The sequence below is a fragment of the Sus scrofa genome, chromosome 12, assembly GCF_054392235.1.
Source record: "Sus scrofa isolate SSC_HxYL_T2T_F1_AM1 chromosome 12, Sscrofa_HxYL_maternal_Yorkshire_Landrace_v2.0, whole genome shotgun sequence".
NCBI classification, from domain to species: domain Eukaryota; kingdom Metazoa; phylum Chordata; class Mammalia; order Artiodactyla; family Suidae; genus Sus; species Sus scrofa.
This window is the reverse complement of record NC_139394.1, coordinates 35,819,067-35,840,655: the sequence shown is the minus strand read 5'-3', so window position 1 is coordinate 35,840,655 and position 21,589 is coordinate 35,819,067. Positions and strand designations below refer to the sequence as shown.

Here is a 21,589-nt window from a genome sequence, read left to right as displayed (position 1 = left end):
TTGAGCTGCAGCTGCAGGTCTACACCACAGCCATGGCAACACCAGATCTGAGTTGCATCTGTGACCTGTGCTGATGCTTGTGGCAACTCCAGATCCTTAAGCCACTGAGGGAGGCCAGGGATCGAACTGCATCCTCACAGAGACAACCATTGGGTCCTTAACCCAAGCCACCACAGGAATTCCTATTCTATTTTTTAAAAAAATTTATTTATTTTTTATCTTTTTAGGGCCACACCTACAGCACATGGAGTTTCCCAGGCTAAGGGTCAAATCAGAGCTGTAGCTGCTGGCCTATACCACAGCAACAGCAACGCAGGATCTGAGCTCCATCTGCCACCTACACTACAGCTAACAGCAATGCTGGATCCTTAACCCACTGAGCAAGACCAGGGATGTCCTCATGGATGCTAGTCAGATTAGTTTCCGCTGAGCCACAATGGGAACCCCCCTATTCTGTTTTAAATAGTGCTTCAGAAACCTTTTCAATACAGTTTTTAGGAGTCTAAAATTGTGATCATTTCTGAGGAAAATTCACAGTAGCAGGATATTTTTAAGGTTCTTGGTAGATATTCCAAGATTGCATTCCAGAAAATTTATAGTAATTTATAAATGCCCTAACAATATTTGAGAATATTGACGTCATTTGCCCTCACCACCATAGAGCATTACTGTTTTAAAAAAATGCTTTTTTTAATCATATCTTAAATAATTAATCAATAATTCTAGGGGAGTTCTTTTCAGGTGCAATGGGTTAAGGATCTGACATTGTCACTGCAGCAGCTCTGGTGTGGGTTGCTGCTGTGGTGTGGGTTTGATCCCAGGCCTGGAAACTTCCGCATGCCCTGGGTGTGAATGAAAATAAATAACTCCAGGGAAGCCTCATATCACAGGTGGGGAGGTTTGTTTCCAATTTCTTTGAAATTGGCAGGAAAGAAGGCACTGGTGTATATTATTAAGGAGTCTGAATTGTCCACAGGCTGAGAGATTGACATCACAGAGTAAATACACAGTTAGCTGTCCTGGATAGTTTAGACATTCAACTCTTGTTAATGTGGGGTACACATCACTTGATCTCTCCCAAGTATTTTCTGTTAGGATTTTTAAGAATAGCTTTTAAAATAATTTGATTGAAGTAAATAATTTTTTAGAAGGGCCATTCTGTTTTCATTTGTGAAGACATTTCATCTTTAACTCAATTTTAGGGATGCTATGAGAGGAGGCAGGAACAAGGCAATTTGATCCTCAGCACCACATTTCATCAATTCCAGGACACATTTTTCACATTTAAATGCCTTTGAAACTGGGATGTGAAACAGACACGGTCCGTGCTCTTGAATCGCTCTACCACTCTCCTGAACACGAACTAGCTCTGAGTGTTTTCAGTTCGAACATCCAGCACCTGCATCCCTTTGTTGGAGGGCTGTGGGAACCCACTTTGCCTACACAGGGGTAGAAGCACCTAGAAATCGACTTCTCCTTCCAGGCCTTGCATACTTAACCCATGACTGATGGTATAGGGGTATAAATAACTCCAGCTCCCTGAACTGACTTGGACAACTGACATAAGACTTACTGCCTCCAGAGCTCCCTTGTGGACTGAGCCTAGTGTCATACCCACTCCACACCCTGTGGTGGGTGGACTTTGCTTGACATCACACCCTTGTGTGTTTTTTTCCTCTATTTTTTTATTTTCCAATTGCTTCCTTGCCTCCAATTCACACAAATTCACACCTTAGTTCGGGAGAACCGAACATATTACAACGTGTGTCTTAGAATTCGTGATTACTTGCAGTTGCTGTTGGCCAGACGACCAGAGTGGAAGCCAGCTAAGCTCACCACTATACCACCAGCACTGCAAAAGACAACCATAATGATCTTGTCTTTGCCTGTACATGCATGAACTTGGTTATTTTTCTTGTGGAGTGAATGGACTGCTACTCTTTTGCTTTTTGGTGAATAAAGCATTTAAGAACTATTTGAGAAAGGAATATGAATCCTGGTTATTGCCTCCTATTAAATCCTTTTGAAAAAATAAAAAAAAGTACCAGCACTAAAACTGCAGAATAGACATCAAAATACTTGGGGAGAAACTCTGGGGGACAATAGCGGCACACACCTTTATGAAATGCTTCATTTTGAAGTTCCCACTGTGGCTCAGCGGAAATGAACTCGATTAGTATCCAAGAGGATGTGGGTTCAATCCCTGGTCTCGCTCAGTGGTTAAGGATCCAGCATTGCCATGAGCTGTGCTGTAGGTTGCAGATGAGGCTCGGATCCTGTGGCTGCGGTGTAGACCTGCAGCTGTAGCTCCAATTCAACCTATAGCCTGGGAACTTTTCATATTTGCAGGTGGGGCCCTAAAGAGGAAAAAAAAGAAATAAGGAAAGAAATAAAGAAAGGAAGAAATGCTTCATGTTGATGGCAGAGAGGTTGTTATTGTGAAAAATGTAGATGACAACTCTGACTTCGAAGAGAGATTCAGGGCTTTCCTTGTTCAGGAGAACGCCCACACCTGTACTTCTCTTTTGGGTGTGTATTACTGGTTTGCTTCTGTTTTAAATAAACTACTTCCCCATGTGCTCTCCCAAAGGGAAAATAAATAAGAGGTTCAGAAGAGTTCCATTCTGAATATATAGAAGTTATAGGGGAGTTTCCGTAGTGGTGCAGTGGTTAATGAATCCGACTAGGAATCATGAGGTTGAGGGTTCGATTCTTGCCCTTGCTCAGTGGGTTAAGGATCCGGCGTTGCCGTGAGCTGTGGTGTAGGTCGCAGACACGGCGGCTTGGATCCTGAGTTGCTGTGGCTCTGGCGTAGGCCGGTGGCTACAGCTCCAATTAGCCCCCTAGCCTGGGAACCTCCATATGCCGCAGGAAGCGGCCCTAGAAAAGGCAAAAAGACAAAAAAAAAAAAAAAAAAGTTATAGGAATATTACAATTTATTTGTATTTCATTTTCCTTTATATATACATGAGGAAAAAAACTACGTTCAAGTAGTCCTTAGATTCACTTAAAAGGCCATAAGACAAAAATTCAAAGTACTATGTCTATTTTAGATGCTTTTTTTTTTCATTTTCATTGATACATAAAATAATGATATGTCTTATAATGAATAGTGTCTTACATTTTGTGAAATACTAAACAGGAATATGCTACTCAAAAAGATAGAAAGAACGGAATCAATGAACAACCAAGCAACACAGGGACAACAGAGATAACTTCACAGACTTTTCACCTTGTGTGGGTCACAACAAGGGTCCATTTGTGAGTGAGGAGCCACCATTGTGTCATATTCTTTAAATTTTGTAGACTTTAGTCTATCACGTACATTATTCCCTTCAGATTTTCCTTATATTGCGTACTTTTACTACTTAGAGAAGTAACTGCTGCTTTTAATTTGGTGCCACTTTTTATTTTTTTATTTTATTTTTTTGTGGTGATCACAGAATCATATATAAGCCATGTGATCACCACACAAAAATAAAAACCTGGCATTAGATTCAACGCATGGTTTACTTCCCTGAATGATAAAACCACTCAGTATACAGAAATAGGATCTGCCCACAAACGTCTTTTCATATTCCATTTCAGAGAAATACCTGACCTGAACTATCTATATGTCAAGTAACTTTATTATTCACTCCATTTGTTTTGTCTTCCTGTTTTCCCATATTTTGCTGATGAAAGATGAATTTCTCAATTGCGAAACCGCACACACAAGCAATTCCACTGGGCTTAGTTACAAATGGTATAATTTCTGAACTTTCAGAATACTGTGGCTATACATAACTCCCTGTGCCAAATCAATTCTTCAACCATATGATTAATTAACCTGTCAGAACTGAAGTTTAATGCTGTTGCCTTGAAATGCACATGTATTTTGCTTTTGGGCTTTATCTACCCTTTCCTACAAAAATCATTGTTATTATGTATTCAAAACCTCGGGCAATCAACCATGTCTTCACATGTGCTTTACAATGTTTCCACCGCAATCATACTGTGAATTTTATGGTCAGACTTATGCAGCACACACTTTCTTCTCAGCAAAATCCATTACATTGTTCCAACTCTAGTAGAACTAGTTGGTACAGACATGCTTAGTTCACCCTCATCTCATTTTCTTTTTCGTTTCCTTTTTTTTTTTTCTCAATCAGAAGCAGGAAACAGCCATAAAAATTTTTGAAAGCAATGAATCTCTTTTAAAAAGTATTCTATAAACATTTATTGAACCATGTCATGCTCTGTGAGAGGGATAAAAAAACAATTCATGGACACCGATTTAAAGGGCTCAAAGGTTAGTAGGACAGACAGATGCCACCCTTTCCCACCCAAAGTCATTGCAAAAATAGTGCGACTGAGGCTTTATGAAAAGGTTTGCAGTATGGGGGATGGGGAAGGGTTTTAGGGCATGTCTCCTCCCAGGTAACTTTCTCACCGTCCAGGTTCTAGATAAAAACACCCCACTGCTACAATAGACAAGTAAGAAACAACAGACTATCTAAGGCAATCTCTGACTGATTTACTCACCTAGCTGCTGATGTTGAATGGGATAGCCACAGTGAGAGAGACTAGTTGGTTTTATCCAGGGTTCTGATGCTTGTTACCATATGGAGAGAGGAAGCCCCCAAAAGAAGGTGGGATCAGATCTCAAGCCTTGAAGACTCAGTAACTCAGATCACTAGATAGAAATAAATTAGTAAAGATGTTTGGACAAACAGGTCAGCACCTCATCTTGGGGGGGGTTTCCTTACTCCACCACCCCCTAGTGGGGAAGTTGGACGGACATGGGTGAACCAATGCAGGGGGGCACCTGGAGAGTGCCAGTGCTGGGCATGGGGAGGGCACCTTGGGCGAGGATCTTACACAGGAGGCGAATTGAGCTTGCCTTGAAGGATGAGAAGCAATCTGATAAGGATATGAGGCAGAAGACACTTCCTACACAGGACGGTCTATCTGAGTGACTACTGGGGATGCTAAATGAGGCTGGAGAAAAAGAGGAAGGGGTCAAGAATGGAAACGGGTGTCACAGGGAGGGAGAAATGTATATTGCCTCCATTGTCATTATCCAGGTAATACATGAGAAAGACCTGAAAAACAAATAGGCAGTGTTTGCATGGATCAGAGACAGGAGACTATAGTAAGAAATGTTCTAAAAACAGTCCATGTCTTTTTCTTTATGCCATACTCACCAAGCATGTAAGTTACTACCTGAGGGTGCAGAGGCAGAGATAGGCCAGAGGTATTACGCTAAAGGAGTATTTTCCATCCAGGAACCATCAGGGATAGGGAATAAATGATCTTGACCCATAACTAATCTCAGTCAACTTGCTGTTCCCTCCATTCTCTGGTCATTGCTAATCTCTGAGAGGCGGACTTAGTGCCAGGGCCCTCTGGGTTTGGATGGTCTGATGTCACTGTCCAAATTGGGTTCCACTGAGAGGCTATGTGGATTGAATAGGGAAAACATCCTCAGTCAGGTCCAGTTGGTCCTCCTGTTACTTCTTGGATCCTTTTGGGTTCATAGAAATCAATCTGATCTTCCAATCTGGGCCACAGTTGAGGAAGCCAGAGGAAGCTCAGTGAAGCGGTTCAAGGCTCCATCTGCTACACACACCATGCAGTCATTTCCATCCTAGGGTACAGCAAGGAATGGGCCTCCTCTGCTTTCAAAACTAACACATATAATTGGGTTTTGCCGCTCCCAGGAAGGTGGCCCAGGAGGTGGGGCCCTGCCCCTTTCTCTCAGCCTTCCCAACATTTTTGTTCTTTCTTCTTTACTGTGGTGAGGGAAATTTTTCCTAAACAGGAAGTAGGAACACTTTGCTCTTCCTCCTATGTGCTCTCACATCTTTGATCTAAATCATGAATCCTTTCCAGTTCCCTAAGGAGCCAGATTTTTGAAACTCAAAAGAGCATGCATTCCTCTGCTTTCTGATGTCACACACCTTTCTTGAGGCAATGAACATTAAAGGGCCTAGAAGTTCAGATACAGGATAAAGAAGGGGAATAAAGAAAATAAATGGAAAAAGCTTTGGTTGAACGTCCTTTGCATAAAATATAAATCACATAAAGGCTAGGACCCCATCTGCTTTGCATTGAATCTCTAGGACTTTGTAGTGGTGTCTGGCATCTGGTAGCACCAAGTGTTTTAAGTGGATAAATACAAGGGCATAAGAGTTAAAAGTGGGAACTAAGTCCTAGTTATGGACAGCACATTACGCATTCTATTCGGCAAGTGTATAATGAACACCTACTCTGTGACAGGCCCTGTTAGACCCTCCCTCATGGTGCTAGATCTTTCCTACAGTGGTGAAGGAGACAAATCCCTACCATCAGGGAGCTCACTCCCATTCTTACTCTCATTATTAAAGAAGACAATAAACAAAAAGATCATTACAAATTGAGAAACAATGTAAAGGGGAATAAAAGGGTAAAGTGATATAGAATATTTTGGTGATGAGGGAACAGGACTGGAAAGGGGTCAGAGCTATTAATCTGATGCCACGTTCCTTCAGACCACCCCTGTACCCTGGGAGTGAAATTCGAACTTAAAAAAATAACAAAAGCCATATTAGTTAAATGGAAAGAGTCATATGAAGAAAGCAAATACAGAATTGCATTGAATATTTACATAATCATCATGCAGGCACAGTGCTATTATGTGTGGATAGGCGTGGTTAAAACATCTCGGGATTTTATTTCTAAAGTTAAGTTCACAGACATAGTCTATTTTAAAGTTCTCATCCTCTCGAAATTTATAGCCAGTAGAGCATGGAAGCTGTTTTAACGTTGGCTTAGTTCTCTTTGTTCTGTATACTGTAACATTCGAGTTTGTTGACTTTTGAAATTGTTACATATTACTTAGCAGAGAAAATAAAAATGTCCATTTCCTCCTAGAAAAAGGATAATATTTTCTAATTTTGCAAACACTTTATGAAAGTATCATTTGACTCTGTATTTTTACAGCTGCTTAGCATTTATTATTGAAGAGGCCCTTCATACAGTATGTTCCTTTTCTTCCATTTCTAGTTAATATTATTTTGGAATTATTCATATTAAAGAGAGTGAGAAAGAGTTTCTCTTCAGGGGTTCTTACCAAACAAACCCTTAACTTCTTATTCCTTTAAGAAAAATAAAAGATTTTTGAAGAAAAAGGAAAGAAAGGAAAAAAGGTTTTGGACTACAGGATCCTGATTTGGGAATCATAACTACTCAGTGTGGCATCTTTGAGGCCCTGCACTTCGTCTGGCATTGAGCAGGTGCTCTGCTGGGCCGAAAAGGGTTGGGAAGAGTCGGGGGATTACTATCCTCTTCATAAAGGTGGAGAAACCAAGGCTCAAAGTGCGTCTGTACTGGGCTTTACCAAGGCCTCTCACCCAAAGCAGCTCATTTAAAAGTTGGTTCTCACCACCAATATATATGGCAGCAAAGGTCAATACTTTGAAGTTAAAAGCTGATAGTAATGATGTGTTCAACACAGAGTGAACTGGTCACTGTTGGACTCCCCTATGTCCAGCCTCTGCTGCCAAGGGACAACTAAAACTCAGTGATGAAAAAACTCAGGTTCTTAAGACAATGATGGAAAGAGGATTACTCTCCTAGGGACAATCAGAAAAGTTATTGGCAATCTTTGGACTAAAAATAGTACAGTAATATATAGAAAAAAAGCTCCCATACACTCTTGCGAGAGTGTAAATTGGTTATATTTTTATGGAGGAGAACTTCTGATGATCTACCAAAATTAAAATGAACGTAATTTTAATGTACTGATTCACCTTTTTAATGAATGTATCATCAGTGCATAGATATGTGAGGAAAAGGATTTAATGAGCGTGAGAATGGTCACTGTGGCATTGTTAGTAACCAAAGATAATTTAAAACAGCCTCGGGAGGGAGTGGGAGGGATCGGGAGCTTGGGCTTATCAGACACAATTTAGAATAGATTTACAAGGAGATCCTGCTGAATAGCATTGAGAACTTTGTCTAGATACTCATGTTGCAACAGAACAAAGGGTGGGGGAAAAATGTAATTGTAATGTATACATGTAAGGATAACCTGACCCCCTTGCTGTACAGTGGGAAAATAAAAAAATTATTAAAAAAAAAAAAAAACAAAACAGCCTGGGTGTTCATCAGTAGATTGCTGGCTATGGAAATTATGAGTTACCTGGGTAGTGATATTTTATTCAGACATTTGAAAGATAATAGTCTATGTATTACCCTGAAGAAAATGACCATATTAAGTCAAAAGACAGATGCTTAACAGTATGGTTTCCTTTGAGTAAAAATACTCATCAAATTACTAGTGATGGCTACCTCTGGAAAGTGATATGGGCTGTTTTTTTAAGCTTTATGCAATTCTATACTACTTGGGTTTTTTTTGTTTTTTTGTTTTTTTTAAATGGAACCAGATTATCTTTAACATTCAAGAATTAAAGAGAAGCTATTCAACTCTGGCCATCTGAGAAGCCTTTAACTCTTTAACCAACAGTAAGCAGATCCCAGGAAATGGTTCGCTGTTACCCAGTTTCACCATGCTTGGCACATTGTTGGTGGTGGGTCAATATTCTGAGAATAAGTAAGGAAGGAAGGCTAAGCCTGGTCACTCTTGAGTAAAGTGAGATGCAAGCACATTAGAACACTGAGATTTTCTAATCCTAAAATCTGATTCAGTGTGTCAGTAGAGGAGAGTGTACACTGACCAATGAATTAGATTGACTTATATTAAAGAAAGGTGGGTTAGACAAAGGTTGGCTCAATCCAGAATAATTTGGGTGTTCTACCTGTATTGAATAAGAACCGTTTTTTTTCGGCTGTGGCATGCAGCAGCTTGATGTAGAATCTCAGTTTCCAGACTAGGGATTAAACCTGGGCCACAGTAGTAAAAGCTCTGGGCCTAATCACTAGACCACCAGGGAACTTCCTGGATAAGGATTCTTTTTTTTTTTTTTTTGTATTTTTAGGGCCACACCTGTAGCATACGGAACTTCCCAACCTAACAGGTGAATCTGAGCTGCCGGCCTATACCACAACCACAGCAATGTGGGATCCCAACTACTACGTCTGTGATCTACACCAGAGCTCATGGCAATGCCGGATTCTTAACCCGCTGAGCAAGGCCAGGGATTGAACCCACATTCTCATGGATACTAGTTGGGTTCGTTACCACTGAGCCACAACAGGGACTCCCTGAATAAGGATTCTTAAAGAATCCCCACCACATGTTTCTTTGAGCTCTTCTGGGGCATTTATCTGTTGGTTTGGAGCTCACAGACACATGAAGAAGAAATCTCAGACAGTGCTCAAATGGTCCAGCCAGTTCAGATCCTGAAACTTCTCAGCAACATTCCCCTAATGAGGAGTTCAGACGGACAGAACACTTCCTGGGACATGGCTTCCACTTTCTCCTGGGGAATTCTTTCCTGATGCATCCTAGCTACCACAAAGCTCCTTATCACACTGAACTGGAATTTGCCTCTTTGTAAAACTCACCCATAGACTCCAGCTCTGCTGCTGGTGTCATACACAATGGCTCTAAGTGGCTCTGCACAGTGGTTTAAGAGAAGGGCCCTTCAAGACTTGAGCCTCAGCTTCCACTCACAGGTACTGTGTGACCCTGATGAAAAGATGAGCAATACTCTCTAATCCTAAACTTCTCTACAAAATGGGAATGATCATAGTTTCTACTTCATGGAACTGTTTTAAGAAAAGAATGAAATAATAGATACAAAATGCACACCACAATGTATGGCGCAAAATGCCCAGTTAATAATATCATTACAACATTTATAGGCCTTTTCCATTAGGTATTCATTAGGAAGCAGGGAGGAAAGGGGCACAAAAACAAAGTTAACATACGAGGTATCCACTAGTGACGTGTGTCCTGAAAACTTTGATGCCAAGTGACTCCAGCATTTCTTGTATTTTTCTCACCAAAAGCAAATTAGAAAAACACTCCCAATAAGGTGAGGGAACTTTAATTTGGCAACAACAAAAAAGTCTGTACTTTCAGAATTATAGATACTGACATACACAAGTAACTTGGGGTGTCTGAGAATCTGTCATCTCTGCCAGACACAAAGAAAGATCTCCCTTAGGTCCTTCCCTCTAAGCCTGTCTCCCTAAAGCTTCCTAACATGCGCAGAGCTGTCAGGCGAAACACAAGTCTTCTCCAGCCATTCTGAAACTTTTCTCAGGGCTAATGACTAGTTATCAGCTTGGATTTGACTTATGTTATTATTCAAGACATACATCGTAAATCCTACCTATGTTCAGAAATGTATGTGTGAGCACAATGTACATGTATATTTACAATATAGATCTATTTGACATACCCTTTGAAATTTAGTGACTAGGAGACAGGATCTAGGCCTAAGTCTGACCTGGCCACTAACTTCCCATATGAACTTAGGATCTCAGCTTATTCATCTATAAAATGGTTACAATTGATGACTCTAACACACTATAGTCTAAGGAGCTTTTGGTCTGCATAGCAGTGCCGGTGGCTGTTTTAATTGAGATCCAGGCCTCCGTCTTGTTCTAAGAAAAACAACAATATTTAAAAAAAATTCTGTTACATATATTGAGATTCTGCATAAGAATTCAATTGAAAAATGAGTCTTTTTCACCAAAAGATGTTTGAAAATCAGTAAGTCAGGGGATCCTCAAGGCTCTGAGTTCCTTTTTCCTACTCAGAGGTGGTAGGGGAGGAAGAGAGAGAGAGCAAGAGAGAAGAGAGAGAGAAGGAGGCAGAGGAAGAAGAAGAGAAAAAGGAGGAGTGATGGTTGTAGAGGTGGTAGTGGGGTGGGGAGTGCAGAAGAGAAGGGAAGAGAAGAGGCCCAAAGACACAGTGACTCCTCTGTGTTATGGGAATAGAGGCTTGGGCATAGAGGATTCTGATTAATGAATGATTCCTGCTCACTTTCTTCCAAAGTATATTACCTAACAATATAATAACACTGGGTAAGGATAAGTCCCTTTTTATTATTCAGTTGGTACTTAATGCCAAGAGCATTTAAAAATGGCTTCCTCCCCGTATCACATCCCCCTTAAGGCCCCTCCCCACCCCATTTCCTAGCCCCAGGTTTAAATCATTAAACTGAGAGAAAACCTTTAGCCCTCCAAGTCAACGGCTCATTCCTTCCAGAAACTGTCTAGTAGCATCCTTAGAATAAAATGAAGTAAGATCAAAAGCAGGATCAGTCTGCAGGGTGATATCAGCAATAATGAGGTCAGTTTGTCAGGCACAGCAGGAGTTCAAGGATTTCTCTTTTGATAGAGAGATTCTGGGTGCTCCTCGATTCACCAGCTCCCTTCAGATGCTCCCTCTGGCAGGGGCAACCCTGGCAGGGCAAATCCCTGATGGGAGCTGAAAGAAGCCTGTTGAAACAACATTGCAAAGCTGTGCCCTGCCTTGGTGTTTCGGGGGAGGGTTTAGAGGAGAACCGTGGGGTTAGGTGGGGCCATGTTTGAATGACGACGTGCCTTATGCCTCTGTGGCCCCTGAGGTGCACAGCTGTAGAGTTCAGCTGCATCAACAGAGCCCTGGGGCCCTGTGTGTTGGGCTGCAATCTGTCTCTGCAGGGGCAGTAGGGTGCGGGGTGAGGGGTCTGGATGTGGAATCAGAAGATGTGGGTGTGAGCCTCAGCTCCAGGACAAGGTGCTTCATTTCTTTGAGCTAATTCCCTAACTGAAAAACACCCACTGGATCTGCCTCATAGGCAGCATGGTTTACACAAAACAGGGTCTGACAAGCATTTTGTAAATTAGAACATACCATAAGGATATAAAGATGTATCCAGGGGTCTATGAGATTGTTATCTAAATTGATCCTTCAGAACTCCCAAAAGCTTGCTTAAACCGCTTTCGTAAGATATGCATATAACAGGTTAGTGAATTATCAAATAAATGAAGTATTTCACTAGGTTCACATAATTTTTCAGTATGTCTTAACTATAAAAAAAACCACTGGATCAGAAGTTCTATCAAGAACTATAATATTACAAAGATCTAATTACACATGAAAAATTACACATATTATAAAATCTCATTATAGATGCTTTCAAAAAACATGGCAAGATTATTCTTAAAGAACTACTCTAGTGGCCATCAATTTTGTGACTATATACAGTTATATCAAAAAGTTATACAAAAATAGCCTAAATCGAGTCCCCATTTCACAATTTCATTAAGTAGTGTGTGTTTTACTCCTATTTTGCATGCCGCGTTTTCGGGGTCATCCGTGTAGATGGAAATGCCAGAGCCCCATGGCGCTCAGCTTGCCACAGAAAGCCATCAGTTCTTCTGGTCAGGAAGTTCTCTGGAGCAATCCTCTTCATTCTCCTCTGAGCAGGACAGGCTCAGCGCACTCATCACGGGATGTATCCAGGATGTAGTCTGCGTCACATGACTTGGGAAGAAGAAGGGATGCAGTTACACTCTGAAAGACGGTCCTTCTGCCCACCATCCAAGTAGGGATCCCAGTGACACTGCTTCCACTCCACTATAGTTCCCCTGAATTAGGAAGCAGCTGGAACTGGATCCAACAGGTTTTTAGACATGCTTTTAGGCTCAACAAAACTCACTTCTCTCCTTCTTCTTAGGTAAAAAAACAATGCAGAACGCATCTTCTTTGACTCCTTGCTCTTCCTTACCCACCAGCAAGTCCTTGCTGTAACAGCTCTGGAATCATTTCCTTCCTCTCTTTTTTCCAGTGCTCTAGCCTGGGTCACTGAAACATCTGGTCTGGTCTGTCTGTTCTAGTTTGCTCATTCATTCTCCACTCCAGCCAAGAGATCCTGCTGTTCCTTCCTTCCCTCTCTTTCCTCCCTCCCTCCTTCCTCCCTCCCTTTCTTCCTTTTTTTTTTTAAATGGTTGCACTCATAGAATATGGAAGTTTCCAGGCCAGGGATCGAACCTGCACCTCCACAGCAACCTGAGCCACTGCAGTCAGATTCTTAACCCACCGTGCCACAGTGGGAACTCTCAAGAGATCTTTCTAAATGACAAATCATAGACTGTTGCTCACCTGCTAAAAATTCAGTGCCAACCAATGCCTTCTGGATCAAATACATACTCCTTGGTATGAAATACCTTATTTTTTACCTGCCTCAACAATATTTTTTTCTCTGCTACAGTCTTCCTCCTTCCCATCTGATTTATCCAGCTGACCCATACTAATTCTAAAGAACCAAATCTCCCTCAAGAGTCCTCCAATCTGTGCCCATGGCCTTACCTCTCATTACACTAGATTACCAATGCCTGTTTATTTTTCGGCATATGAAGCTCCACAAGGGCAGGAACTGTTTATCTCTGAATCTATGGTGCCTAACACGTTCTCAGAACAAATGACTAGGCATTTCCAGGAAGAACACAAACAGAGGGAAGGAAGGACATTACAAAGATATAAGGCATGTTCAGGGAGTGGTGAAACAGCATCACTAAATGTGCCCCTAGCTGGTGGGATGGGGTTTCTTAGCTATAATATCCAACTCCTGGCCCTTGACTGGTTGACTTTCTGAAATCCGCCACATGTGCCCAGCTCCTGAGTGCTGGACAGCAGCTTCTGGAATGGAGATGATTTGTTTCTTCTCCTTGGATCTTCATTCTAGCCCTGGTTTGCCCCCCCGCCCCCCACCCACCTAACCTATTCATCCTAGACCAGCTTCCCCTGCCCATATCCTGCCCAAACTCAAACTCAGAGCAGCATCCTGTCTTTGATCAAGTCCATCTGAGGGCTGGCACTTACAAAGAATAAATAAGATTTGTGGATCTGAAAGTGCCTCTTACCTTACAGAATAACATTTCCAAGTGTGTTACCAGGGTTTTTAATACATGTTATGTTACATAAAAAAGAGAATTCTATGGTCAAATACATTTGGGGTTCACTAGTTTAAATGTAGTTAGATTTCTTTACTGTAAGATTCACCAGAGCCTTAAATATACAAATATGCTTTACAGCTTTCCAAGTGTTTGCAATATTACTCAGACTGACACGCCTCTGTTAGTGCACATGTGATGAGTGTTCCCTTGAGCACAAGTTGAGATCTATCACAAAAAGGCCCTTGCTTTTTTGGCTGTTGATGACAATAGCTGAAATATTGGACTTAGAACAAATGGTCAGTTCCACTGGCATTACTGGATTTGTTTTTGTTTTCAATCCCATTCTTTAAATTCTATCCATATCCCCCAATACAGATTCTATGGTCAAATACTCTTTTGTTCAGTCTCTTTTTTTTTTTTTTTTTTTTTTTTTGCCTTTTCTAGGACCACTCCCCTGGCATATAGAGGCTCCCAGGATAGGGGTCTAATTGGAGCTGTAGCCCCCCAGCCTACGCCACAGCCACAGCAACACAGGATCCAAGCTGCATCCACAGCCTACACCACAGCTCACAGCAATGCTGGATCCTTAACCCACTGAGCAAGGCCAGGGATCGAACCCTCAACCTCATGGTTCTTAGTCGGATTCGTTAACCACTGAGCCACGATGGGAACTCCTGTAACTCCTCTGTTTAAATATTGAAAGTGCAGCTTTGCACGACAAAGATGACTTATAGTTTCACAATAGGGTAAATGCACTTAAGTTGTTGAAAAATCAAGGTGGAGGTGGCCACGCCTAGATATCTTCAGGTTTTGAAGCCTCGCAGTGTGTGACACAAAGAATCATTATTCTTTTGACAGTAATCCACATTACTATTATCTCTTTAAAATGGTTTAATGGAATTTCTTATTATAGAGGCTACACTTCCTAAAGCATTTGATTCTGCATAGGTTAACTTGTTTCAAGGCCTTTTTAAAGCTGGAAAGCTGCCTAAATTGAAAGTGATTTTAACGAATTACCAGGGAGTGTAACACAGAGGTCTAGAATACCACTGCAAGGGGAAATGAGGACACACTGTCCTGTACAAAGCACCCGTCTAAAACTCAAAGGGAGACGCTTGATGTGCTAATTTTTACCATCTTGGTATACTTGCTTTCCTAGTTCTCAGCACTTTTATAATATGTCAGTCCAAAGAAGAGACTTTAATTTAAATTACTATAAATCCTTCCTCCCTAACCGGGGAGGGTGAAAAGGAAGAAAAACCAGAACAATGACCTAAGGGATAAGCTTGGGTGCATGCCTTCTTATGCAGCTGAAAAAAATTCTCAATAACGGCTCGTATATGGACATTCCACTGAATTGATAATATAAAACAAGCAAAAGTAAAATTTTGGAAAAAATGTAGTGATGGACTCTAAACAATGAATATTAGAAAGTTCTACATAGAAAGTCATCCTTGACAGTAACCTTCGTTAAATGCTTTTTATTGATGAACATCTTTCTCCAAATACAAAATAATGCAATAGAATATTAATATTAATTGATTAATCTTATGTTCAAAACATGCTTCTCTGTACACGTTTAAGAAACACACACCTTAGCACCAAACATGGAAATACAACAGTCACTCACTGGAAAAAATAAAAGTGAAACAACAGAGAGTTAGTGTTTTGTGCTTCAAGTACATATTTCACACCTGGGTTTTTAGTAAAAGCATTTAGAACCAATGCTTCTAAAACTCAGGTAATGCATGTAAAATGCCTGGCAAAAAGTAGATATTCAATAAATGATCATGGCTGATTTTTTTTTAAATAATTAGGGCTTTCTGAATATTGTTGGAAAAACTTGGAATTCTTCCTGCAATGCTGGAATGGCGCCATTTGTGCGTATTCCATTCAATTTTATGTCCCAGTGAGCATTGTGACTAAAGAGCTTTGACATAATCAGTATGATGAGATAATCCCAGATTTGCTGGCTTGGAGAACATTCTAGCATTAGAAATATTTTCTCTCTGGTTTGTGTACTTGGTAATTCAACTGAGAAGAGAGAGAGAATAAATCAGCCCTATTGACTCTGTTTAATTAATAAAGACCCCATGGTTCACAAAGTGAGATGCTGCTACTTAGTATGAAAAATTTAGAGGTCTGGAAAATAAATGAGGCTGACTATGAAACATGAAAATCTTCCATTTGAACATACAGTACCTCTGGCAAATGTTCCTGCAGAGAGTGCATCTGACCTGATTTGGGGAGCAATCAACAGCAGTTCAGATATATTTGAAATTCTAAAAAGCCTAATACTACTTGCCTTTGCATGATTGCCAAATCTGTTGTTGGAAAACAGTAATATTTGAGCTGGGAAAGTGTAAGTGTGTTTTTTCTTTTATAATATTAGAAATTTGAAAGACATATTTTAGAGCTTATTAAAAAAACCTAAGAGAACATGCTTTATTTTATTGGCAAAGAAATGTAAGTGAATTATTTAAATCCCATTATAATTATCTTCCTTATGTTTCTTACCTCCTAGCATACAAAATGTTTTCTTTCAAAATAAAAATTTAGGACAGCCTGTTAAGAGAAAAGTGGTTTAAAGACAAAAAAGTGTGCTAGTTTTGTAGAAATTTATTCTTATAACAGTTTAGAATGATGAGAGAGGTTCTTTTGTTAATCTTCCACTGTAAATGATACTATTTATATGTCATTGTGAATTTAGCAAGATTGCATGTATTATTTTATCTATTTAAGATAAAGCTGCAGAATAGGCCAAAGTGATTAATTTATGATGTTCTTTTTTTTTTTTGGTGGGGGGGTAGGCGGGTACTCGTGTATATATAATACTCATACTAGCCAGAAAATAAAGCTCTCTCTGGTTTCACTATCTTGGAATTGTTGAAAAATTTTACACCTGGTCATAAACTGCAAGTAGTAATGAAAAAAAAAAAAGATTTAACAAAAAATATTCCCAATTGAAAACAAATCAGAAAGCAAGAACAGAAAGTGAACCATGTCCATAAAACTATAAAAAAGGTACCAAACCTTGGTGAGACAGTATTGTAATCTTGTCAGACATGGGTTATGAGGATGACTTCAGATTAGTAATAGAAAGGATCCATTTAGAAACATGTTTGAGAGAAAAGTGGAAGCAGTTTGTTTTCATATGTATATGTATATATATATAGAGAGAGTTCCCTCTGACATATTTTTGGAAGTATACGCTTAAAATCAAAATGAATATTTTTCATTAATGAACTTTGTAAATATCACAGAATACTTTGAACATTTTATAATTAGGCATTTGGAAATCCAGTGAGGCTCTGATCAAATATTAGTAGGATCCCATTCAAATCGTTAGTCTTGAAGCAAATTTTATTTCTATTCTATATTTATGGTACTGTTTATTAAGAAATACATCAGATACATTTTGAAATTTAAAAAATCCAATTAATTAAAAATGTCAGAGTTCCCATCATGGTGCAGTGGTTAACGAACCTGACTAGGAACCATGAGGTTTCGGGTTTGATTCCTGGCCTCGCTCAGTGGGTTAAGGATCCAGAGTTGCCCTGAGCTGTGGTGTAGGTCGAAGACATGGCTCGGATCCTGCATTGCTGGACTGTTGCATAGGCTGGCGGCTACAGCTCTGACTAGACCCCTAGCCTGGGAACCTCCATATGCCGCGGGTGTGGCCCTAGAAAAGACAAAAAAAAAAAAGAAATATGTCTTTAGGCCTAGATATTACATTATATTATAAGAATCTAAAGTTATAGTAATATATTACTTATGTATAATATTGGAAAAATTTACCATGTCACTAGACTTATAAAAAAGGAATACTGAAAAGTCCTGAAAATATGAATTACATTTTTTGAAATAATATACCCTGGCTTAGATTGCTGTCAATCATTGCATAAAACCAAAAATATCTTAAGTATAAAGCTGAAACAATAAAGAGAAAGAAAGAAAGAAAAAGAAATTGTTCTATAGTTTCAGGCTATAGTTTGGGGGTAACTTTAAAAAATTGATGCTGTTTTTGATTGTGGAAGGATAAAAAAATACAAAAGACCTCTAAGAACATGGCCTACTGACACTGGTACCCATACACTGGACTATTGGACACTACGAAACAATTTTAGAGAATTCTGTAGTTGGTATTTCTGTACATCCTCATATACCCATACTGTAAAGTTGTTACCAGGAGGCAGCTCCCAGGCAGAGACTACATTTCTTAGTTCCCCCTACATCCTTATGTGAGCACGTGACTAGTTCCTGAGAATGGATGGGGAGATAGTTGATGTTTGTGTCTTGTGGGCCCGGGGGTTTTTAAGAACAGCGCTGGAGTTCCGTCTCTACTCTCACTCCTCATCCATGACTGAACTCAGAGAGAACGCTGAGGCCCTAGTGGGTAGCAAAGCCATGAGCTGGAAGAAGCTGGGGTCTCAAAATTGCCACTCAAAGAAAAGAAAAGCCCCCCATCGACCAGGAATTCCTGCACTGCCTGGTGTGTGAGCCTTAAGCCACTGAGAGGTGGCATTTGTTACAGTAGTTAGTGTCCCTCAAACTACTGAAAGAGATTATTTTAAGATGAAGCCATGACTATTACTTTCCCAGAAAATATATGTACAACTTTTAAAACCAAAGAGCTTCTTCTTCTAAAATATAAAAAACAGGCGATAAATACAAACTTCCAGGCCACTTTTAAAATGTCAAGAATCAAGACTCTGTCAGAATACAGATTAATGGAAACTAAATTTAATTAGAAACAAGTGTACAACACCATTGCCAAAGTTTCCACCCACTTGTAAGTAGAAGTGCATGAACTGTAGAAACTATTTTAATTTTAATGTTCATATTAAAATGGTAAGAATTATAATATAAGGCTTTTTTTTTTTTTTTTTTTTTTTTGTCTTTTTTGCTATTTCTTTGGGCCGCTCCCGCGGCATATGGAGGTTCCCAGGCTAGGGGTTGAATCGGAGCTGTAGCCACCGGCCTACGCTAGAGCCACAGCAGCGCGGGATCCAAGCCGTGTCTGCAACCTACACCACAGCTCACGGCAACGCCGGATCCTTAACCCACTGAGCAAGGGCAGGGACCGAACCCGCAACCTCATGGTTCCTAGTCGGATTCGTTAACCACTGCGCCACGACGGGAACTCCATGGCTTTAATTTAATTTATGCAATAAAATAACTTTTCTTAATTACGAATTTTAAAGATTTTGAATTTGAAATCCTAAAAAACTAAGATTATTTAAAACATACAATTTCAACTAATTTTGTACTTATTCTAATATTATTATTCTATCAAAGTTAAACCTACTATACAAAGAATATAAAGATATAAATATACATATTATTTTAGAGAAGAACTAAACATCTTAAAAATCACAAAGCATGGAGTTCCCGTCACGGCTCAGCAGAAACAAATCTGACTAGCTTCCATGAGGATGCAAATTTGACCCCTGGCCTCGATCAGTGGGTTAAGGATCTAGTGTTGCTGTGAGCTGTGGGGTAGGTTGCAGACTCAGCTTGGATCTGGAGTTGCTGTGGCTGTGGCTGTGGCTGTGACTGGCAGCTACAGCTCTGATTCGACCCCTAGCCTGAGAACTTCCATTTTTGGTAGGTGCAGCGGCCCTAAAAGGACAAAACAAACAAACAAACAAACAAACAAACAAAAACTACAAAGCTGGAAGGGACTTCGAGGGGTTCCTTAAGAGACCATTTCTAAATTCTCGAGATGTCTCATCAGTATTATCGGATCCATGGTGCCAAGTGCAGAGAAGCTCCTTGAAGGGAGTGAGTGCTATAACACAGAAACTTTCCATTACAGTAAAATATTACGGGATAAAAACCAAATGTGCCATCAACCTTTACAGCTGTTTCATCAATTTTACATACTGATTATTTCTAATAGTACCACTTTGGAACTGTGGATAAATGGGCTGAACTGTCTTTTAGAACCTTGTTTTATATTTTATAAATACTATGTATTTTATACATTTTAATTTATCTATTCATATTATATATATATGTATTTATATTTTAAAGGGGAGAAAGTTATATTTTTTATCCTCATTTTATATATGAGAAAGCTAATAGAGTGGTGAAATAACTCACCCCAGGTCATAAAACTAGGAAATGGTAAGAGTCAGGATCTGAATCCAAATCTGACTTCTGAGAATTTTACCACTATGTTAAACTCCTTTCTGAGGCTCTGTTGGTTTCAAAAACAATATACATGGAAGCTCTGGGATGGATTAAAGGATATCATCTGAAAAGGGCTCTTTAGTTGTACAAGATGAAATAATTAAATATGTGTTGAGTAAGTCAATGATCATAGATGATATAGGTCTAAAGCATTTTAAAACATGTACCATAAAATTTGTAAAAATTTTTATTCAGTAAGTATGAATAAAATTTATTTCTGTTGATGCCTGCTTTCCCAGCAGTCTTAAACTCTTCATCCTTGTGACAATGGAAGAAACGGAGGTTGAGAGTTCCAGGGCTCTGTCCAAGGTCACACAGCAGCAGAGCTAGGGCTTGGATGCAGAGCAGGATTGCAGTTTTTTTGTTTAGACTGTGCAGACCTTGTCTGAAATTCCGTATTGCCCATGCACTAACAGGGTCACTGGTATGTCTCTGGGACAGTTACCAAAACTCTGCGTCTTGATTTCCTAATCTGGAAAACGTATAATAATCTGCCTCAATAGTGTTGGGAGATAAAATATATAAACCTTCCAGTTTCATGCCTGACTCATGCTAGGTCCATCATAAGCATCACCTTCTCTCCTCTTTTTTTTTTTTTTTTTTTTTTGGTCTTTTTACGTTTTCTAGGACTGCTGCCGTGGCATATGGAGGTTCCCAGGCTAGGGGTCTAATTGGAGCTGTATCCACCGGCCTATGCCAGATCCACAGCAATGCAGGATCCGAGCCGTGTCTGCGACCTACACCACAGCTCACTCACGGCAATGCTGGATCCTTAACCCACTGAGCAAGGCCAAGGATCGAACCTGCAACCTCATGGTTCCTAGTTGGATTTGTTAACCACTGCGCCACGACAGGAACTCCCACCTTCTCACCTCTACATCTAACTTCCTATGTTAGTCTTCTATTGGTGAGGAAACAAATTACTACAAATGTAGTGGCTTAATGCGACGTTAATCTACTGGCTTACGGTTCTGTAGCTCAGAAGTCCGACGTGGTTCTCACTGGGCTAAAATCAAGGTGTTGGACAAGTTACATTCTTTTCTGCAGACTGTTTCCTTGCTTTTCCAGCTTCTAAAGGCCTCCCACATTCCGTGGCCTACATCTCCAAAGCCAGCAACACAGCATATCTCTGACCCTGCTTCCACTGTCAAAGCTCTTCCTCTAACTCTCTCCTTCTGCCTCCCTCTTTCACTACTGAGGACTCATGTGATTAGAGTGGACCCCCATGGAAATCCAGGATAATTTCCCTATTTTTAAGGTCAGCTGATTGGCAACCTCAATTCTACCTGCAAATTTAATGCCCCTTTACTGTGGAACTGGTCATATTCAAAGATTTTGGGGATTAGCTTGTGGGCGTTGTTGGGGAGCCATTATTCTGTTTACCATATGCCCCTGCCCCTCAGCTGCTTCTCCCACTAAAGGCTAGGGTTTAAGGGAAGAGGCAGTGGTTTGTATTAATTCTTGCAATTTGGCAAATGTACATGCAGAAAGATTATGTGCCACATTGGGTTTTGTGTGTGTGTGTGTGTGTGTGTGTGTGTGTGTGTGTGTTTTTAGGGCTGCACCTGTGGCATAT

General features: G+C 40.1%; 1 protein-coding gene across 10 annotated transcripts in view; it reads right to left on the bottom strand.

The window, feature by feature from the left end:
• Nucleotides 1-4,194: 4,194 nt before the first annotated feature.
• The window catches only part of STXBP4 (syntaxin binding protein 4), a 201,527-nt gene continuing 184,132 nt past the window's right edge, over nt 4,195-21,589 (bottom strand). For 9 of the 10 annotated variants that reach the window (XR_014820421.1, XR_014820422.1, XM_021067243.2 and 6 more), the window contains one exon: nt 9,744-12,406. Coding sequence is in view for 8 of the 10 variants with exons in the window: in XM_021067243.2 (XP_020922902.1) it covers nt 12,292-12,406 (115 nt within the window). In the remaining 2 variants the exon portion in view is untranslated. Of the gene's footprint in view, nt 12,407-21,589 lie in introns of all 10 variants that reach the window. The other variant, XM_021067245.2, reaches the window with a different exon arrangement.